We start from the raw sequence: 20,679 nt of genomic DNA, 5'->3' as shown, positions 1-20,679 counted from the left end.
CATAGTTCTTCCTTCTACAATACTGTAGAGGACGTAAGAATTATTTCTTCTCATAGATCATTGGTCCCTCCTGTTCTCTGTAAGTTTGATGCTTGAATATCTGGAGTTTGAAGAAATTACCGAAGAACCTGCTTTTAGTCTATGGTTTAAGTTTCAGTAATTGACCTTATCAATCTAAGTATTTATTAAGAATGGATTAATGCATATTTGTAAGAGAGAAAGATGTTTTGATATCCAGGAGGTTTAACAACAGATGTGCATTATAGTCCAAAGTGCATCTCATCAGATTCTGGTATGATTTACCAGTTCTGAAAAAATTTAAATAGGAAACCCACAGAGGGGAAAAAAATAGCCTCTAGGTACTTGACAAGATTCAGGCTGCTCCTTCATTAATTCCACAATAATTATTAACACCTATCATGGGCCAGGTTGAGGCTCCACTATGTTAGGATGAGAAAGCGAATAGGAGCAGATCATCTATTTAGATGATTCTTTTTACATTCAATGTGGGCAATCAGAGTTATTGTTTTGTTTCTTAGTTTCCTGTAAATTTATCTATTTACTTTTTACTAGACAAGTGTCTTGACATTAAGAATATCTATAATCTCAGTGGTCAAAGAACCTCGGAGGATAGTTTTATAATGTAGGATTGGCATGGCTCATTCAGATTCATTTTGATTTGGTTCCATTCATGGATGCCAACTAAAAGTAATGGAGAACAAGATAAGGCCAAGTGTGGGAGAGGGCTGGTCTTAGCACCAGGTTAGGTTCCAGCCCTCCCTGCTGAAGCTATAAATACAAATGACCAATTTAACAGCATGCAAAGACCACCTACAAGATCTATACCTAAGATCTAATCAGTTGCTCTGCGCCTTCTTTCAATTACAGGATCCCTGCCATGTTTATGGGGACTTTTAATGCGAGCATCACATTTTTGAAGCCCATATCATTATGACTATGTTTGATCTGAGGGTGGGAAAACATGAGCTCAAATAATGCCTGCACAAGGTTACTCTGAACTGAGCTATAAATTGGATACAACAAGAGCCTACTACGGGAAAGCAAAACCATGTAAGGATAAAGGCTTGGATACCACGGAGATTGCAATTCTGAAAAATGGTGCCATTAAAATTACTTTTGATTCCACACAGGAAACGCAATTAGTTAAGAACAAGTACCACAATTTTGTCAACTGACACTATTTAAGGGCATTTTGAGAAGCAAAGGATGACACAAGGTCAAACACATCATCTCCATTTGCGTGTAGCAACAGGATATGATTTACAAAAGAAAAATCAAATCATCATGAGTGTTATAAGAACTGAATTGCAGCTCATATAAAAATTAGCATCACCATGAATCAACTGAGTCACCACTCATGGGTGACTTCTCAGGAATAAAGAACTCAATTGCTTAAGACTTTATGAGTGATAAGACTCCTAATAGAAAATTGGCTTGTCTGACAAATATTTAGATATTATGAAAGTATCTTTTCACAATTATGGTTATTATATCCTGTGCTCAGATACTCTGATACTACAGGAACTTCTCATTTTACATCTTTTCTTTGGGCTTTTTCATTCATTCTTATGACTTGAACTTCTACCCTCTCCAGGCTCATCCAGTGCTGTCTCATGAACCCAACATCTCCACCGACGTGTCTAATACATGTGTCAAATCAATGTGTTCAAAGTTTACTGCACTGTTTTCCATCCCAAATCTGGTTCTCCTTATCAGTATCAAGCCAATGATCCAAGCCAGAAAAAGGGGAGTTATTCTGTGCTTTTGAAATTCCAATGGGTTTTCTAGTCCTATACCTCCTGAAAGCTTTGGAAATATGTTTCTTCCTTTGTTACTTTTGTGATTGCTTTTGCTCTTACCATCATTTGCCTGAACTACTGTCAAATAATTTGATAGACTACCTCCCCATCTTTTACTACTCCAACTCTTCTTCATGTTGCTCTTGCTTATAACGTATTTCTTAACCACACAAAGTAAAAGAATCCTGCACACCAAATCAAAACAAACCCAATGCGACCATGTCACTCCCATACATATCACTTTTCAAAGGCTCCATGTTGCCTATAAGACAAAGTTCGGACTGTTTAGCAAGTCATATTGGGACTCTAGGCTCCTTTTTGGTCTTGTGTTCTTCCCATAGGCCCTGTGATCTAGCCACACCAAGTCTCTTCTTGTCATTCCCCAGACACATCATGTCTTTCATCCTGGGGTTTGCAGTGTTTTCTTCTGCCTGGAATGCCCTTAATAACCTGTCTGCTGAGAATTCCTATTCCTCTATTTCCTCCTCTGTAGCACAGAGTTAACAGTGCTAATTCCAGAGGGCAGTTATGAGGACTAAACAAGAAAGAAGAGCTTCTCTCTCCAGAGTGTCTGGCATACAGTAGCACTCTGCAAAGGTCAGCTACCATCCACTGTTGTTACCATCATTATCACCAGCTTTGCTGCCCTTCCCCTCCCCCCTCCAATATGAATAAAAAGATCTCCTTGGTTGAAAGTCTTCCCTTAATTACCTGGAAGTGTTAGACATTCCTCCTCTCTGATTCTATATGCCTAATTATAGTACCATATTATGTCATCTTCAAACTTGATGGAATTTTCATATTTTAGTAATGCTTTCAGGGAACATCTTATAATCTATGACACACTGTAGTTTAACTGTCAACAATTTTTCATTCTTAGTAGTACTTGTAATAATGGTGTTTCTTACAATGAATGGCATATTAGGTGAGATAGTATATTTAAAGCTGTACAACTGTCATAAAAATTCCATTATCCAGGATAAGCATTGCATGTTTATGGTGGAAGGAAAAATCCCACGTTTTATTTCTTTTTTTTTTTTAATTTTTTAAAATGTTTTATTTATTTTTGAGACAGAGAGAGAGCATGAACAGGGAAGGACAGAAAGAGAGAGGGAGACACAGAATCGGAAGCAGGCTCCAGGCTCTGAGCTGTCAGCCCAGAGCCCAACACAGGACTCAAACCCATGAACGTGAGATCATGACCTGAGCTGAAGTTGGAGGCTTAACTGACTGATCCACCCAGGCGCCCCAAATCCCACGTTTTCTATGAATCACTGAAACATCTACATAAAAGAGTTACTACTATTTAGAACCTCATGGTGGCCATTTGTATATTCTGCACCATGACAGAGCCCTGCCTGCTAAGTCACAGGGGAAAAGCCTGATGAAGCCACAGGCTGCCATCTCCTTCAGTTAAGATTCTAGCCCCTGAGAGCCAAACAACGGTCAGGACCAGAGCAAAAGTGGGGAGGGGCTTGCTATAAACTGCATTCCAGTAACCCAGGCTTCAAGCTAAGCAAGGACATAAAGAGGGGACTGAAGGAATGAAATGAGAAAGGCTAAGGGACCGTGTGTCTAGACTAGAGCTGGCCAATGGAAATGCACTGTGAACCATATAGATTACTTTCAGTTTTTTAGTAGCCATGCTTAAAAACTAAAAGAAACAGGTAAATTAATATTAATAATAGTATCTTATTTTTAACCCAGTATTATTGGGTTAAAATATTATTTTACCGTGTAATCAATATAAAAAATCAGAAATGAAATATTTTGTGTTTTCCTATACTAAGTTGTCAAAATCTGCTCTTTTACACTTAGCGCACATCTCAGATTGGATCAGCCACATTTCAATTGCCCAACAGCTTCATGTGGCCAGTGCCTGCCATTTATATCAGACACTACAACTCTAGGCTGATTTTTGACCAACTCAGCTAAGTCAGCTATGCTAGCAGTAACAGCCTTTCACCATTCAATATTGGGAATGTTTAAGATTCCTACAATATTACATTTTATTTTTATATTTTAAAATTCTGTATAAAGGGTAGCTTTCCTTTAAATTCTCTTTGTGCTTTGTTTCCACTGTTTTTGTTTTAAACGTGATTTGAGGTTATTCCTAATGTCCTTCCCATCTTCCTTCCACTATAGTGGTTCTAGGAGAACTGACGCCTTTATTCAGTGGGAGATCTTTTCCCAGTAAGACAGTCCCTGAGAGAGTAACAAGGAGTGAGTGATGTGCAGCAGGCTCTTGAATAAACATTTTTTTTTTTTTAAGTTTCAGTAGGCTCTGTGCCCAATGTGGGGCTTGAACTCACAACACAGAGTAGGAGTAGTGCTTCACTGACTGGTACCCCTGATGAAGACACACTGAATGGTGACCTAAGCAGGACAATGGAGGTTCTCAACCTGGGCTGCACACTGGCGTCACCTCGGGAGTAAATCAATAATGCTAATGCTGGTGGTAGGTCTGGAGTTCTACCTGGTATAAGAGTGTTTACAAATCTCTCCCAGGTGATTCTAGCATGCAGCCAGGGTTGCTCTAGAATTTTTCTAGAACATCTTACTGTCACCACACCCTTGCCTCACTGACATAGGGTTCAGTTTGGACTCAATTTCCTCTTTCAGAACAGACCACAGGAGACTTACCAGAGAAGAAGCTAACATACACCCCAGATGGTGATTTGCAAATTCCCTTTCCAGGATGTTCAAGGTTCTAAATCTATTTGTATTCTCTCTTTTTCCAACAATAAAAAATAGAATTCACAATATAAGTTTTAAGATGCTAGCTAGTTCCAAGAGAAAGGACTATAAGCCATTGTTTCATAGAGGTTGGCAATATCTACATGTATACACTGCAGAATTTTCCAGATTTAGAATAATAACAATTAAAAATAAAAACAGAATCAAACAACATATGAGCCTCATTTCAAGTTAATTCTACATGTATCAAATGCAGAAATTAATTGGGGATCAGCAAAAGGAAATCCTTCATGCTTTTTCTTCAGGCCATTTAGGTTATATTTATACGGCGTAATATTAAAGCGATTATCGACTGGGGTAACTCACATACAAGGCACGCCTCACTTTAGTCTCATAACACATAAATGGTGGTATCACTCTTTGCTCTTAAGATGGTACTTTGTGTGATGAAACTGCTTCCATCATATAAGAGGTCTAGCAGTGGCCAACAGAGAACTCCTGACTTCTGCTTCTACACAAACAAGCCCTCACCGAGGCGGAGGGAACAATGATCTCTGCACCAAAGAACAGCTGGAACAGAGTTTCTCTGACTCATGGACTGAGAATTTTCCTGCCAATTCCCAAGGTGGTTTGGCCATACTTTATGGATTCACCCCGCCTAAATGGTCTTTTGTTGATGGTGTGGTATCATGGGGCCTTATTAACAAACAGAAAGAGCATGTTGATACATCTCCAGAGGTTCCTGCATGTACTTCCTCTGACTTTCTAGCAAAAACAAAAGCTCCCTCTAACTACTACATGCTTTTTTACTGATATAATTGACACATTAGTTTCAGAGGTACAACACTATCATTTATGTATATATTGCAAAAGGATTATCACAATAAGTCTACTTAAAATCCATCACCACACATAGTTACAACACTTTTTTTTCTTGTGATGAGAACTTTTAAGATCTATTCTCTTAGCAACTTTCAAATATACAATACAGTATTTTTTAATTTAAACATTTTAAAAATGTTTTTTATTTATTTTTTTGAGAGACAGAGAGAGAGAGTGTGAGCAGGGGAGGGTCAGAGAGGGGGAGACACAGAATCTGGAGCAGGCTTCAGGCTCTGAGCTGTTAGCACAGAACCTAACATAGGGCTCGAACCCACAAATGGTGAGATTATGACCTGAGCTGAAGCTGGACACCTAACCGACTGAGCCACTCAGACACCCTGACAATATAGTATTATTAACTATACAGCCCCCACACTGTACAATACATTCCCACGACTTAATTTATAATTGCATGTTTGTGCCCCACACTTATTTTTGATTCACATCATAAGCTGGATTTGAATGATTCAAATAGGAAATATCCACAAGGCTTTAAATTTCTCCACTATAATAGAGATCAACCAAAGTTCTCTACCACTGCCAAAATCATGGAAAAAGGAACGTAACTTAGTAAGATTTCTATATAAGTGCATAAATGCACTAAATAAGTAGTCTCATGCTGATGACTTCCATCTGCTAACCCCAAACGGCTGATGAAGGCCAAGTGATTGCATGTGTGACATTCATTTGGCCCCAATTTTCCCATTCTGAAAAGGGATAAAACTGTAACAAAGGGGCATGTGGGTGGCTCAGTTGGTTAAGTGTCTGACTCTTGATTTTGGCTGAGGTCATTATCTCACAGTCCCGGGATCGAGCTTCACATTGGGCTCTGCAGTGACAATGTGGAGCCTGCTTGGGATTCTCCCTCCCTCTCCCTCTCCTTCTCTCTCTCTCTCTGCCCCTCGCCCAACCACACTCAATTGCACATGCGTGTTCTCTCTTCCTCTCTCTCTCTCAAAAATAAATAAACATTAAAAAAATGCAACACAAGTTTCCAAGATGCTACATTGATAAACCTAGGGGGATGATCACCATCTGCTTGTTCAGGATAACTGCAAATCTGAAAAGCATAACTGTGTAAGCCTTGAATACGTGTGGTTCATCAGGTAACATGTACTGAGGATCCCCTTGGGCTCCATGAAGAGACAAAGAAAAAGTCTTCCCTCAAAAAGTTTATGAGAACAGGAGTAACATCAAAGGACTTAACGTATTAAAAAGGGTTTGACTGGTGATATAAAAGTACCAGAACAATTCTATCTAAACTGAGTACGGAACCACCACGAGAAGATGGACTTGTGAAATCATTGAAGCTGCTGATGGTCAGCAGGGACGTGACAGATCATGGGCCTCAGGGAAAGATCTGGGGAATGGCAGATATTTCAGAGTTTCGCGGATACAGAGCTGACACAGTCCCCTACCTTTCTGGAAGAATTCTTCTAGTTTGTCCTTGAAAGGCTGGAGATATTCCTTCGGTGACTCCTTGCACACCACCATCATCTGTTTCTCACTTGCTGTGAAGAAAAGTTGGGAGTTAGACTTCTTTATTTTAAAAAATTTTTTTAAATGTTTTATTTATTTTTGAGAGAGAAAGCATGTGCAGAGGAGGCTCAGGGAGAGGGAGAGACAGAATCTTAAGCAGGTCCCAGGCTCTGAGCTATCAGCACAGAGCCCGACATGAGGCTTGAGCCCACAAACCATGAGATCATGACCTGAGCTGAAGCTGGACACTTAACCGACTGAGCCACCCAGGCGCCCCAGGAGTTAGAGTTCATGAAGGACAAGTAATTGTTGAGCTTATGCTCTGTGCTATGCTCTTTTGTATTAAGTGTGCGAAACCCTTATCAATCACTGGTTAAGCAAATTCTAGGACAACCCCCCCCCAAAAAAACAAAAAACACCAAAAACAGAAACAACACAAACAAAAATAGTCAGCTTACTCCACACCTTTCTGCAGCAACAAATGCACCACCTTCAACCTTCCTTTTAGAGATGTAGAAAACCCAGACTTGGGACAGGTAAAATATTGTGCTTTGGTCTCTCAAAAATAAAGAGAGGCAAAAACTACTGAACTCCCAGAGAATTAAAGCCTTGATCCTCTTCAGATTCGTGCTCCAAAAGTAGAGCTTGAAATAGATTTTGCAGAAAGTCCCAAGCAACCGAGTTGCCTGGAACCACCCCCATCCCAGCATGAGAAGCAAGCCCAAGTCGGAGGACTGTACCTCTCTCTTCGTGCTTCCCGCTCACCCACCCTTCCCATGAATACTCCACTAACACATGTGAAATTGTTTTACATGTGATGTACTTCAGATAGAATTTACAAATAGTTTATAATTTGTAATATATAATCTGTAACTTATAATAGATGGTTTTTTTGGATAATCACACTCCCTCAAACTAGACAGCTCTGATTTGGTCATATGGAAACCCCAATAATCCACAGTTCACCATCACAGTGGTAATAACTACTCTATGCTGACATGGGGAATAGTGGAAAGGTACAATCTTTCTGTTCCTTTTTAAGGGAGAGAAGATCAAGGGTTACTTTGTGGTTTTCTCTGCTCAGTGTGAATGATAAGGCAAGATCACTGACAACAAAGAGCGAAAGCTATAAGACAAGATAAAACCATGAACGGGTGCTCGTGCTAATTAAATTCAAACCCCAGATCCTTTCCTTTCCACCTGCACTTTTCTGGTCTATTTTGCACGTACATTTGATCAACCAAACCAAAATTCTGCAGTGTTCCCAAACCCTATCAGCCAACATTCCCGTTCCACCTCTCCATTCATGTGGTTCTCCATCCATTCTGCTGGAGTCTCACACATGCTTACCACTGCACTGGACAAAGTCCCATTCATCCTAGGAAGTTTCTCTGACATAAAGCATAGAGCCCTTTCCAATCCAAAGTTTTTGCATCCTTCAAGTATCTCTAGTACCTCCTGTATGGTATTTATATATTACCTTTATTGTTTTTTTAATTTTCTAATGTTTTTTATTTATTTTTGAGAGAAGGAGAGAGACAGCATGAGCAGGGGAGGGTCAGAGAGAGAGGGAGATACAGAATCTGAAGCAGGCTCCAGGCTCTGAGCTGTCAGCACAGAGCCCGACACGGGGCTTGAACACAGGAACTGTGAGATCATGACCTGACCCAAAGCCAGATGCTCAATTGACTGAGCCACCCAGGCACCCCTGTTTTACCTTTCAGTATATTTATTTATGTACTTCTATTAATCCCTATGAAGTCATCATGGAAATGTCATTTACTTGTCCCAAAACTTCTCCAGAAAGTTCCATGTATATCTGGCCAAAGCATATGATTTCCTCATATTAACCACCTTCTATTCTTTTTCATTTTTGGGGGGAGAGAGAGAAGAGTGTGTGTGTATGCAAGTAATCAGGGAAGTGGGGAAAGAGGGAGAGGGAGGGAGGGAGGGTGAGGGAGAGGGAGAGAGGGAGGGTGAGAGAGAGAGAGAGAGAGAGAGAGAGAGAGAGAGAGAGAGAGAGAGAAAGAGAGAGAGAGAGAATATCCCAAGCAGGCTCCAAACTGTCAGTGAAGAGACCAGTGTGAGGCTTGATCTCATGAACCATCAAATCATGAACTAAGCAAAGATCAAGAGTTGGTTGCTCAACCGAATGAGCCACCCAGGTGCCCCTTAACTACATCCTTATGTGAAGGAAGGTTAAAAAAATTTAGCAGTGCTGACCCCAGACTCAGAATGGGCTTTCCAGGAGTACAGCATGACCTCCTTATCTTTTCCCTCTTTCTTTTCTTTCTGGGGACCAAGGGTGATTGTCCCATGCTAGTTTGAAAGGGCTTAGTGTCATCTAAAGATCCCCCTCAAACATCCACTCCTTCATGGCACAAGACATAATAAGCAAAGTAGCAAATACTGCCCTCCAGCTTAGTTCTGAGGGTAGACCTACAAACTAGAGATTGGTCAGAAACACTTCGGAAGGTGTCTGTCTTCAAGAATCAGCATGTTTCAATGAACTTTCACGGCCATGTAAACTTTCCTGATGATATCCATCTATGATTTTGAGAACACAGATAGCCATACTTAAAGCTGGAGATTCTTACAATATAAATTGGGAGATTTTAAATTCTTTAGCCCTCTACCATGTCCAAATTCCAACAATCCCATTTATAGAGAACTGTTTTTCATAAGCACAGATAACATATGGTAAGGCATGCCTGTACTTCAGAAATCGGACATAATTAAAGCCATGATAATTATTTCTTCAAGGTTACTTCTCCTTAGCCAGAGCAAAGCCAAAGGCACAGCTTGTTTTTTCAGTAACAAGAGCAAAACCTCTACTTCTGCCTGAATTAAAAAGATTGATCGTTGTGGCTCTTCCTTTGTCCTGGCTGTGGTGATAGAGCTCATGGGGTCCAGAGAACAGCTCGGATTTTGAGGCCATATAGTAGTATGGGGACCTGGGCTCAGTGGAGGCTGTGGCCTGTTTCTCTCATCTGCACAACAGGGACCCCCTCCCAGACCTGATATGAGAATTAAGTGAGATGACACACATATGACAGTTTGCCGAATGCCTGGCACTGGCAAGGGGCCTCACAAATACTATTTGTTATTTTTACGAATTAGTAAAATTGGTCGGGAAAGGTGCCCCATCCAGAATGGTAAGAGAGTTGCGGCTGAGAATCAGTGACTACAAATGCTGGGCACCAGATTTATAGAAACAAGCTCTGTTTGGAATACACGGATAATAATTTTTGTTCCTTGCCTGAAGTTCTACCACCGTTAGATTCCCTGAAGAAGCTGCTGAGGAAGATGAAATAAGCAAGAGCCCTAGGCCTCTGGGCCTCACGGTTCTGATATTAGAAACTGAAGCCAGCGGGTAGAAGAGCAGCTCCCTTGCTGGGCTCGGAGTTCCTCCCCGCACCCCTACCAGCCCAGCCTCCCACATGGCCTGTTAGAATGAAACTCCTTCCCCTGATCAGAGCAGAGGGGCGCCCTCTGACCGGCTCACCGCCCGCCCCCGCACCATTGCACGTTCCAGTGGCCAGGAAGCTCGCCTGCTCCCACTTATTAACCTGGCTTATCCAACATGCTTTCTGGCAGACAAATGGGAGACCTGCAGACTAATTAATGATGACACCGGAGACCGGCAGTGCACAAAAGGGGGGAGGTCACTGACAAATCCACAAATGTCGCTTATTGTCTGACCAGAGGGCGTGTCTACAATATCGCCAGACCACCAAGGTTGCCTAGGACACAGGCCGTGTCAGCAGTTCCAGTGTTTAAAGCCAACATCCTACATTCTCTTTCTCGTTATCTATTAAATTTGGGCCAGAACTAGAAATATATTGATTCCTGAAGTTAGCTACCAAGTGATCATTTTGAGAGAGAGAGAGAGATTAAATAATGAAAAGCAAAAGATAGGGGAATAATGGACACTAGATGGAGAGAGTTATTTTAACTCATTGAAGAGATGAGTGCTTGTGAAGTATTCTTGTGAAAGATAGGGCTGTGGATGTTTTAAGATTTCAGATATTAGGCTGTTAAGGTCAGAGGTGGTTTTTTTTTTTTTTTTGGTTTTGACCCTTAAGAACAAGGCATACAGTTTGTTGAGCCACTTTAAAAAGCATGGGTAGGATGCAAGGATATAGAGGCAAGGCCTAGATACAATTAATTAATTAAAACTTAAGACATGTCTAATGGGTCAAACGTCCATGGGCATTTTTTAGGACAACACTGAGCATTTTCTCTCCTTGAGTTGAAGGACCTGTGGGCTTAGTGGAATCAGAATACATTCTTAGAGGAAAGAAATGATTTATCTAGACTCTGCTTTTTTAGTCTGAAAGGCTCTCTTCTCTGCTTACCTAGTTCTTACTCTGTCCCCTCCAGGGCTCGGTGCCAGTTTTACTTCTCCCTCAGTTTTACAAATTCCCCATCCTTTCCAAAAGCCCCAAGCTCCAAGGACCATCAAAGAGGATTGTTGTAGCAACATCCACAACTGTGACTAAAACAAAGCTCTTGTTTATCAATAGGGCTTATGTAAGAGACACAAATCAGAGTCAGATATAAAGGCATGGAAGGCTGGGTTAAGGACTTTATCCCAAAGGAATTCATTCAATACATCAGGTCACCAAATATCCCTTTTGTGTCAACTAATGCACAACTTATACTTGGTACTGAGGACGTATTAGTGAAAAACCCAGACTAAAATCTCTGCCCTCACACATTACAGTGAACGGGTCTCCAACAACAAGGGATACGACACATAGGAATGATGGTTTCCAGGAATTTGAACTGCATGTAAACTGTGAGAATGATTTCCTCGCATATTCCAGTGTCTCTTTTTAGCAATACCTGGACAGTACAGCATCCTTCCTAGTCCTTTCCACATCTCTCACACACACACACACACACACACACACACACACACACCTCTTGTAGTTTTCTCCCAGTCACATTTTTATCAAAAGAGTCTAAAAATGGAATCCAGAAATCAAAATCACAATCTTAGCACAATAAATCTGCACGTTCTTTTTCAAGGTACCGGCCTTGACCTGAATGGCTAGGGGAAATTATACATAAAACTAGTAAAATATTAAGAATTTTTCAATGTTGGTTATTAGAGGAAAATCTGCAGTAGGGGAAATAGAAAATCTATCCTAGAAGAGATCTATATTGATTATATTCTGTAGGGGATTGCCAGACATATTCTGCTAAATAGCCCCCTAGGGTCAAATTTCTGAGCTTGACTCAGACAACTGTTCATTAATGACTCCTGATGTGGACAACCTATATGTAGTCAAAGATGTTTTCATTCATTACCCTTGACCTGGAAATTCAACTGATATATTTATTATGTTCAAATCATTCTTCTTAGGGACTGTATTCACCTAAAGGAAAAAAAAATTGTATCCCAAGTGGTAAAAAATCTTGACCAGGCAACTGGGTATTAGGATTGAAACCACAGGCCTTCAAGGCATGGCACCTGGGTCGTCTTATTAACTCAGAGTAACGTGGACACACAGATGGATTCACATATGCCAGTGCTGCTTTGTGTCTGTACATACACAGTGTTTGTGGCTCGAAAGCCACTGAGAGAGCATTATGCTGAGTGAAGGAAGCAAATCACTAAGAACTAAAAACTGTATAATTCCATTTATATGAACTGTCCAGAATAAGCAAATCTCAAGACCAAAAGTAGATGATGGTTGCCTATCACTGGGGGGTGAAAGGGTGGAGAGACTGAGGAGGTGATAGCTAAAGGGTATCAGGGTTTTGGGGGATAATGAAAATTTTCTAAAATTATTTGTGGTGATGGTTTGCTGTCAATACACCAAAAATCATTAAATAGTACTTTTTAAATGGGTGAATTATAGAAAATGTGATTTTATCTCAAGCCATTTCTTAAAAAGCAAATTAGAAACTCTGAGTCTTTTTTTCATTAATTTTTTGAGAGGAGAGAGACAGAGACAGAGAGAGAGAGCAAGCGAGTGAGCACAAGCAGGGGAAGGGCAGAGAGAGAGAGAAAGGGAGACACAGAATGTAAAGCAGGCTCCAAGCTCTGAGCTGTCAGCACAGAGCCTGATGTGGGCTCAAACTCATGAACCGTGAACTCATGACCTGAGTTGAAGTCAGATGCTTAACCGACTGAGCCACCCAGGTGCCCCTAGAAACTCTGAGTCTTAAATTAAAACCGTAATAAACAGATAAGTGAAGAATGTTCTTTTTGTGCTTATTTTTGCAAGGTAGAGTGATTCTTCAAATCTTAGATGTGACTGTGTCTTCATTTCAACAGTTACCATGGATCTGAAGCTTGAAAGATACATGTACTTGAGAAATCAAACACATTAGTTTTCAAAAGGTACCAATAAATGTTATCAAAAGACCCATTAAATAAATAATTGGACTTAAGACAAATACTAGCAAGACACTTAAAGAATTTGCTAACTTTTAGGGGCACTCGAGTGGCTCAGTCAGTTAAGCATCTGCCTCTTGATCTCGGCTCAGGTCATGATCTCACAGTTTCTGGGATGAAGCCCTGCATTGGGCTCTGTGCTGACAGAATGGAGCCTGCTTGGGATTCTCTCTCTCCCTCTCTATCCCCTTGACTCCCCTGCTCATGCTCATGCTTTCTCTCTCTCAAACTAAATAAATAAATAAATAAATATTAAAATTTTTTTTCTAACTTAAAAAAAAATCAACCCAAGCTTTGGTATTTTCTTGCAGTATAATGCTTATGTATATGACTGTATCTGATGTGTGTATACATATCTACACACATATCTACAATCACTCTTCAGAAAATCCTCTTCTTTGAACTACTTTTAATCTAAAGATAGATTTATTTCTTAGTTTTCCATACCACTGCTTTAATGGGAAAGTTATTTAATACCTTAGTTTCTTGATATATAAAATTTCGTGAAGACTAAATGAAATATACATAAAAAAACTCTTTGTATATCAAACAGTAACATGCTATCTGCAATATTCTTTATCCTTTTGAAATATTTAAACACTGCTAAGCCAGCAAGATAACATGTTGTACAGGACTGTACTCTCTTCATTTCCAAGAACCAGGAAACAGTAACAATCATCCCACAAACTCTTTGAATTAGGTTGACATTTCTAATATTTACGTGTTTAGTAAACAAATCATTGTGTTATAAATATTTGAGTCCCTTTCACATCTAAACCATCTTCTAAAAATTTCTCAGGCTCACTGTTTCTATTTCTCACTCACCACGTACTTTCAGGCCCCTTGAAATTCACCTCACCGCTCTGATAACACTAAGAAAACACCCTGAAGTCACCAAGGAACCCACCATACTGTCGGTGCCCTTTTTCTTCTTTTTCATCTTGTCTTGGCTCACTGCCCAGCAGAGTTCCACTTCATTTAACACTTGCCCTTCCTGAATACTTTGTCCCCTAGCTCTGTGTCCCAACTCCTGGTTTTCCTCCTATCTCTGATCATCCTGTCTCCTTTGCGGCCTCATCCTTCTATAATCAACCATTAAGTGTTAACGTTCTTTACCATTTGCTTTCTTTTCATGCTATGCTCTCTACCTCAAGAAAATCTCATGCAGGTAAATGTTGCAGTAACCATTGTGAGGACTACAATTCCCAAACTGACATGTCTACACCATAGTTTCACCTCCAAAGGAGCTCTTGGGTCCATCACTCCCCACCAGGCTGCCTTGGTACCTTCTCACCTGCTCCTCTCACATCTACGCTTGCTTCCTTCTGATTTGTTCTTCACATTGGAGTAGTGATCTTTACAAAATACATATCTCATTATACCAACCCCCTGCTTAATCCTGCCAGTGGCTTCCATTACCCCTCCAGATTGGCTCTTCCAAGTCCCTGCATGGGCAGGCTCCTGCTTGCCTTCCCAGCCTCACTCTCCTGGCCACACACTGTGCTCTAGCTGCATGGCCATCTCCCAGTTCCTCAAATACAATCAATTCCCTCCCAGCATCAATGTGTTCCTTCTCCAGTGACATTCTCCTGTGCTCCTAGTAACCAGGCCTAGTTAGTGGTTTGTCATTGTTTTCATCTCAGCTCAAAGGTCACTTCATCAGTATTTCTTTTCAACCCCCCATTCTGTACTAATGAGGTTTCCTCGGCTATAGTCTCATAGTGCTGATACTTCTCCTTTGTAATTGTAACTTTAATGATTGACTGTCTCTCTCATTAGGCAGGAAGAGTATTTTTTGCATATTGTTCTATTCCTAGCATTTATTATGTCTAGCCCATAGAAGACACTGAATAAGTATTTGTGAAATAAATGAATAAACCATAAAATAGTGGGGGTGGGGAATCTTATATACAAGAGGCTAGATCTTAGTGTCTTGATAGCATTTGGCTCTAGTAACCCACATACATATGGAGATGTGTATATACACACAGATATGTGAAAAATATATCTGTTGATACGCATATGTATGATCCATGTAGATGGACATAGGGGCTGGAGAAAACAGACTGGATATCATGCCATATTCATTCACACTCATGAATTCAGATAGGAGCTACAGATTTATGTATTTATCTGTTTACTTATTTTTGAGATACAGAATTTTTTTTAAATCTCAAAAGCTAGATTCAGAATTCCTGAGCCAAGATGGCAGAGAGGAAGGGAGCTCTGTAAACTTCGTCCGCCTCATCTATCAAACTGAGAAGGACATTCCTCTCATCTGTAAGAGTGGGAGGAGAAAATACAGACTCCAGAAAGGAGATAACCTGAAAGATGCCTGAATGAGTGAGTGCGAACTGGGGAGATTGGAAAATGGGCCAGCCCGAGATGGGCAGGGGGAGGTGGGAGCCCCAGCCCAACACAGGGAAAGCTCGCAGAGCCCCTGAGAGACAAAGGGAAGAGAAAGAGGAACTGAACACGCTCATAGTACTGCCTCTAGAGAAGAGATAAAGAACCTTTAACCAGGACAGAGAGAAAAACTCTCACTCCATATATAACAACTGGGCAGCGCGAATCCCAAACCTGGGTGGCACAAAGGAAAACATAGCCCTCACCCCTGCATGACCCTGGCAGGGAGTCAGCGGCTGCAGTGGTGGTGGCTGCGGGGACGCACACTTTGGCTTAAGCTTTGGGAGAGCCACCCCATTTCCAAGCGCATCTCGCCTCTGGCATTGGCTGCGCAAATCCCGGGCACCAACAGGGAGAAAATAGCCCCACCCCTACGCAATCCCGGAGGGAGTTGGTGGCAGCGGCAGGTGCACGTGCTTTGGCTGGGGCTGCGGGAGTGCGCACCTCATTTCCAGCAGCACCCAGCCCCTCAGGAAACTGCAGTGCGAATCCTGGCTGGCTCCTAGAGAAACTGCTCCCTCCCCCTATGCGATCCCACTAGGAGTTGGCAGCTGAGCTGTGGGGTGTGCACTTTGCCACCTGCAGTTCACCTCACCTCCATCAGCTGCAGTGCAAATCCCTGCTGGCGCCAAGAGAAACTGCTCCCTTCCCCTATGAGATACCGGCTAAGAAGCCAGTGGCCAAAGTGAGTACATATCATCTGTGGTAGCATAAAAGTGCATGGACTAGGATTTTGAAGAGTGGTGGGCCTGGAAAATACAGCTTGGCTCACCTGCAGCACAAGGAGATTGGACTCATAAGAGTGGCCTGCAGCACTAATTCAAGGGGAGCTTGTGGCGCTGCCATTCATCTCTCCACAACGACCATGGTGGGGGTCTCCTAGAGCAGCCCCTGAGACCTACCTACACCAAACCATGCCTATTCACAAGGAGGAGCAGCTGCTTTGTTTGTACTTACTTTTTATTATTATTACCTTTTTTACTTAAAAAATATTTTTTTTAATTTTTACTCTTTATTTTCCTTTTCCCTTTCTCCCTCTTTTGTTTTCTCTTGCCAGCCAGATATATTTTCCCTTATCTCATTCTTATCTCTCCCCTTGAATGGTTATACACTTTTAGACTATCCATTGTCCTTTGTTGTCTCTGCCCCAATTAATTTTTTTCTTTTCTTCTTTTCATCTCTTTCCTCTCCCTTTTCTTTTTCTTCCATTCCCCCTTTCAATTTGTTTGTTTGATTTGTCTGTGCATTTGCGTGCTTCTGTTCTCTGTGTGTTTGTCTGTCTGTTTTCCTGTTCAGGGCTACCTCAAGAAACAAGCCAAAGTAGGCATGATGAAAAGTCCCAAATATCGCTGGGTAGGGAAATAAAATAATCAAAGGCACAACAAGAGAAACTGAAAGACATCATTAAAAGAACATTTCCTGAAACAACAGGCCCTGGACAGTCAATAAGCCTCCTTTAACAGAGCAATACTAACAGGTGCACAGTGCACAACGAGCTTTTTAAAACTAATAGAAGACTAGCCAAAATGACAAATCAAAGAACTCTCCACTAAAGAAACTCCAGGAAGAAGTCAGAGCCACAGAACTGCTCAACATAGACCTAAACAACATCACTGAACAAGAATTTAAAAAACGTGTCACAAAATTAATCGCTGGGGTTGAAAAAAGCATCAAAGCAGCAACTGAGACAATGATTAGAAATTTTATAAATAGGTGTGATGAGTTAAAAAAAAAGGCTATAAATGAGGTGAATAATAAAATGGAGGCAGCTACCTCAAGGATTGAAGAGGCAGACAGAAGAATAGGTGAATTAGAAGATATAGTTATAGCAAAAGATGAAGCTGAAAAAAGAGAGAAAATGATACAGGAGCAGGAAAGGATAATTCGAGACCTGAGCGATACAATCAAATGGAAGAACATCCGTATCAAAGGAATTTCTGAAGAGGAAGACAGAGGGAGAGGTCCTGAAGGAGTACTAGACATAATTATAACTGAGAATTTCCTGAATCTGGGGAAAGAAATAGACATTCAAATTCAAGAGGCACAAAGAACCCCCTTAAGACGTAATTTGAATCGACCTTCATCATGACATATCCTAGTGTAACTGGCAAAATATAAAGACAAAGAGAATTCTGAAAGCAGCTAGGGATAAAAGGGCCCTAATATACTAAAGGAAACCTATCAGAGTGGTTACAGACCTATTTACTGAACCTTGGCAGGCCAGGAAGAAATGCACGAAATCTTCAATGTGATGAACAGAAAAAACATGCAGCCAAGAATCCTTTATCCAGCAAGCCTGTCATTCAAAATAGAAGGAGAGATAAAGGTGTTCCCAAATAAACAAAAATTGAGAGAATTCATCACCACCAAACCAGCCCTACAAGAAATCCTAAGAGGGACTCAATGAAGGAAATTTTGCAAAGAATACAAGGTACCAGAAACACCACTACAAACATGAACCCTATGGAAAACACAATGAATCCAAACCCACATTTTTCGATAATAACACTGAATGTAAATGGACTGAATGCTCCAACCAAACGACACAGGGTAGCAGAATGAACAAAAAACCAAAACCCGTCTATTTGCTGTCTACAAGAGACTCATTTTTGACCTGAAGACAACTTTAGGTTGAAAGTAAAGGGATGGAGAAATATCTATCAGGCAACTAGAAGCCAAAAGAAAGCCGGAGTAGCCATACTTATATCAGACAAACTGGACTTTAAAGTAAAGGCAGTAACAAGAGATGAAGAAGGACATTATATAATAATTACAGGGTCTCCCCATCAGGAAGAGCTAACAATTATACACATCTATGCACCAAATTCAGGAGCACCCAAATACATAAAACAATTAATCACAGACGGAAACAATCTTATTGATAAGAATGTACTCATTGCAGGGGACTTTAATACTCCACTAACAGCAATGGATAGATCAACCAGACAGAAAATCACTAAAGAAACAATGGACCTGAATGACACATTGGAACAGATGGAACTGATAGGCATATTTAGAACTCTGCATCCTGAAGTTAGGAAATTCACCTTCTTCTCGAGTGCACATGTCTCATTCTCCAAGACAGATCACATACTCAGGCATAAAGCAGCCCTCCATAAATACAAAAGAATTGAGATCATACCATGCACACTTTCAGATCACAATGCTATGAAACTTGAAATTAACCACAGGAAAAAATCTGGAAAACCTCCAAAAATGTGGAGGTTAAAAACCACCCTACTGAAGAATGATTGGGCTAATTAGGCAACTAGAGAAGAAATTTAAAAATATATGGAAATAAATGAAAATGAAAATACAACAATCCAAAATCTCTGGGACACAGCAAAGGCAGCCCTAAGAGGAAAGTACATTGCAATCCAGGCCTATTTCAACAAACTAGAAAAAGCACAAATTCAAAATCTAACAGAGCACCTAATGGAACTAGAAGGGAAGCAGCAAGAGCACCCCAAACCCCACAGAATAAAAGAAATAATAAGGATCAGGGCAGAAATAAACAATATAGAATCAAAAAAAAAAAAAAAACCCAAAAAACCCCAAAACCAAAAACAAAAAACCAAACAGTTGAGCAGACCAATGAAACCAAGAGTTGGTTCTTGGCAAAAATAAACAAAATTGATAAACCTCTAGCCAGGCTCCTTAAAAGAAAAGAGAGAGCACCCAGAAAAACAAAATCATGAATGAAACCAATTCCTTAGAAATACAAGCAATCATCAGAGATTACTATGAAAAATTATATGCCAGTGAACTGGACAACCTAGGAGAAATGGACAAATTCCTAAATGCACATACACTACCAAAATTCAAACAGAAAGAGATGGAAAGCATGAATAGACTGATAACCAGTGAAGAAATCAAATCCTTTACAAAAAAATCTCCCAAATGAATAAGAGCCCAGGGCCAGATGGCTTCCCAGGAGAATTCTACCAGACATTTAAAGCAGAGCTAATACCCATTCTTCTCAAACTATTCCAAAAAATAGAAATAGAAGGAAAACTTCCAATCTCGTTCTATGAAGCCAGCATCACTTTGATCCCCAAACCAGACAGAGACCCAGCAAAAAAAGAGAACTACAGACCAATATTCTTAATGAATACAGATACAAAAACACTCAAAAAGATACTGGCAAATCGAATTCAACAGCATATTAAAAAAATTACCCATCATGATAAAGTGTCATTCATTCCTATGTTACAGGTTGGTTCAATATTCACAAATCCATCAATGTGATCCATCACATTAACAAAGGAAAGATAAAAACCATATGATCCTGTTGATAGATGCAGAAAAAGCATTTGACAAAATACAGCACCTTTCTTAATAAAAACCCTTGAGTAAGTCAGAATAGAAGGAACTTACACATTACAAAAGCAGTTTATGAAAAGCCCACAGCCAATATCATCCTCAATGGGGAAAAACTGAGAGCTTTCCCCCTGAGATCAGGAACACAACTAGAATGTCCACTCCAACCACTGTTGTTTAACATAGTGCTGGAAGTCCTAGCATCAGCAATCAGACAACAAAAGGAAATAAAAGGCATCAGAATTGGCAAAGAAGAAGTCAAACTTTCACTTTTCGCAGATGACATGATACTCTACATGGAAAATCCAGTTGACTCCACCAGAAGCCTTCTAGAACTGATCAATGAATTCAGTGAAGTTACAGGGTACAAAACCAATGTACAGAAATCGGTTGCATTCGTATACACCAAAAATGAAGCAGCTGAAAGAGAAATCAAGAAACTGATCCCATTCACAATTGCATGAAAAACCATAAAATACCTAGGAGTAAACCTAACCAAGGATGTAAAAGACCTATTGATGAAAGCTATAGAAAACTTATGAAAGAAATTGAAGAAGACACCAAGAAATGGAAAAACATACCATGCTCATTGATTAGAAGAATAAACATCGTGAAAATGTCATTACTACCCAAAGCAATCAACACATTCAATTCAGTCCCTATCAA

At 40.4% G+C, this 20,679-nt stretch overlaps 1 protein-coding gene across 2 annotated transcripts in view; it reads right to left on the bottom strand.

Annotated features, from left to right (window-relative positions):
- Positions 1–20,679, bottom strand: part of FMN1 (formin 1) — a 391,026-nt gene that overhangs the window by 88,277 nt on the left and 282,070 nt on the right. For both annotated transcript variants that reach the window (XM_029951580.1, XM_029951577.1), the window contains one exon: positions 6,818–6,910. In XM_029951580.1, coding sequence (XP_029807440.1) covers positions 6,818–6,910 — 93 coding nt within the window. The remainder of the gene's footprint in view (positions 1–6,817; positions 6,911–20,679) is intronic.

Source organism: Suricata suricatta, chromosome 9 (assembly GCF_006229205.1).
Source record: "Suricata suricatta isolate VVHF042 chromosome 9, meerkat_22Aug2017_6uvM2_HiC, whole genome shotgun sequence".
NCBI classification, from domain to species: Eukaryota; Metazoa; Chordata; class Mammalia; order Carnivora; family Herpestidae; genus Suricata; species Suricata suricatta.
This window is presented reverse-complemented; position numbering and strand designations above follow the sequence as displayed.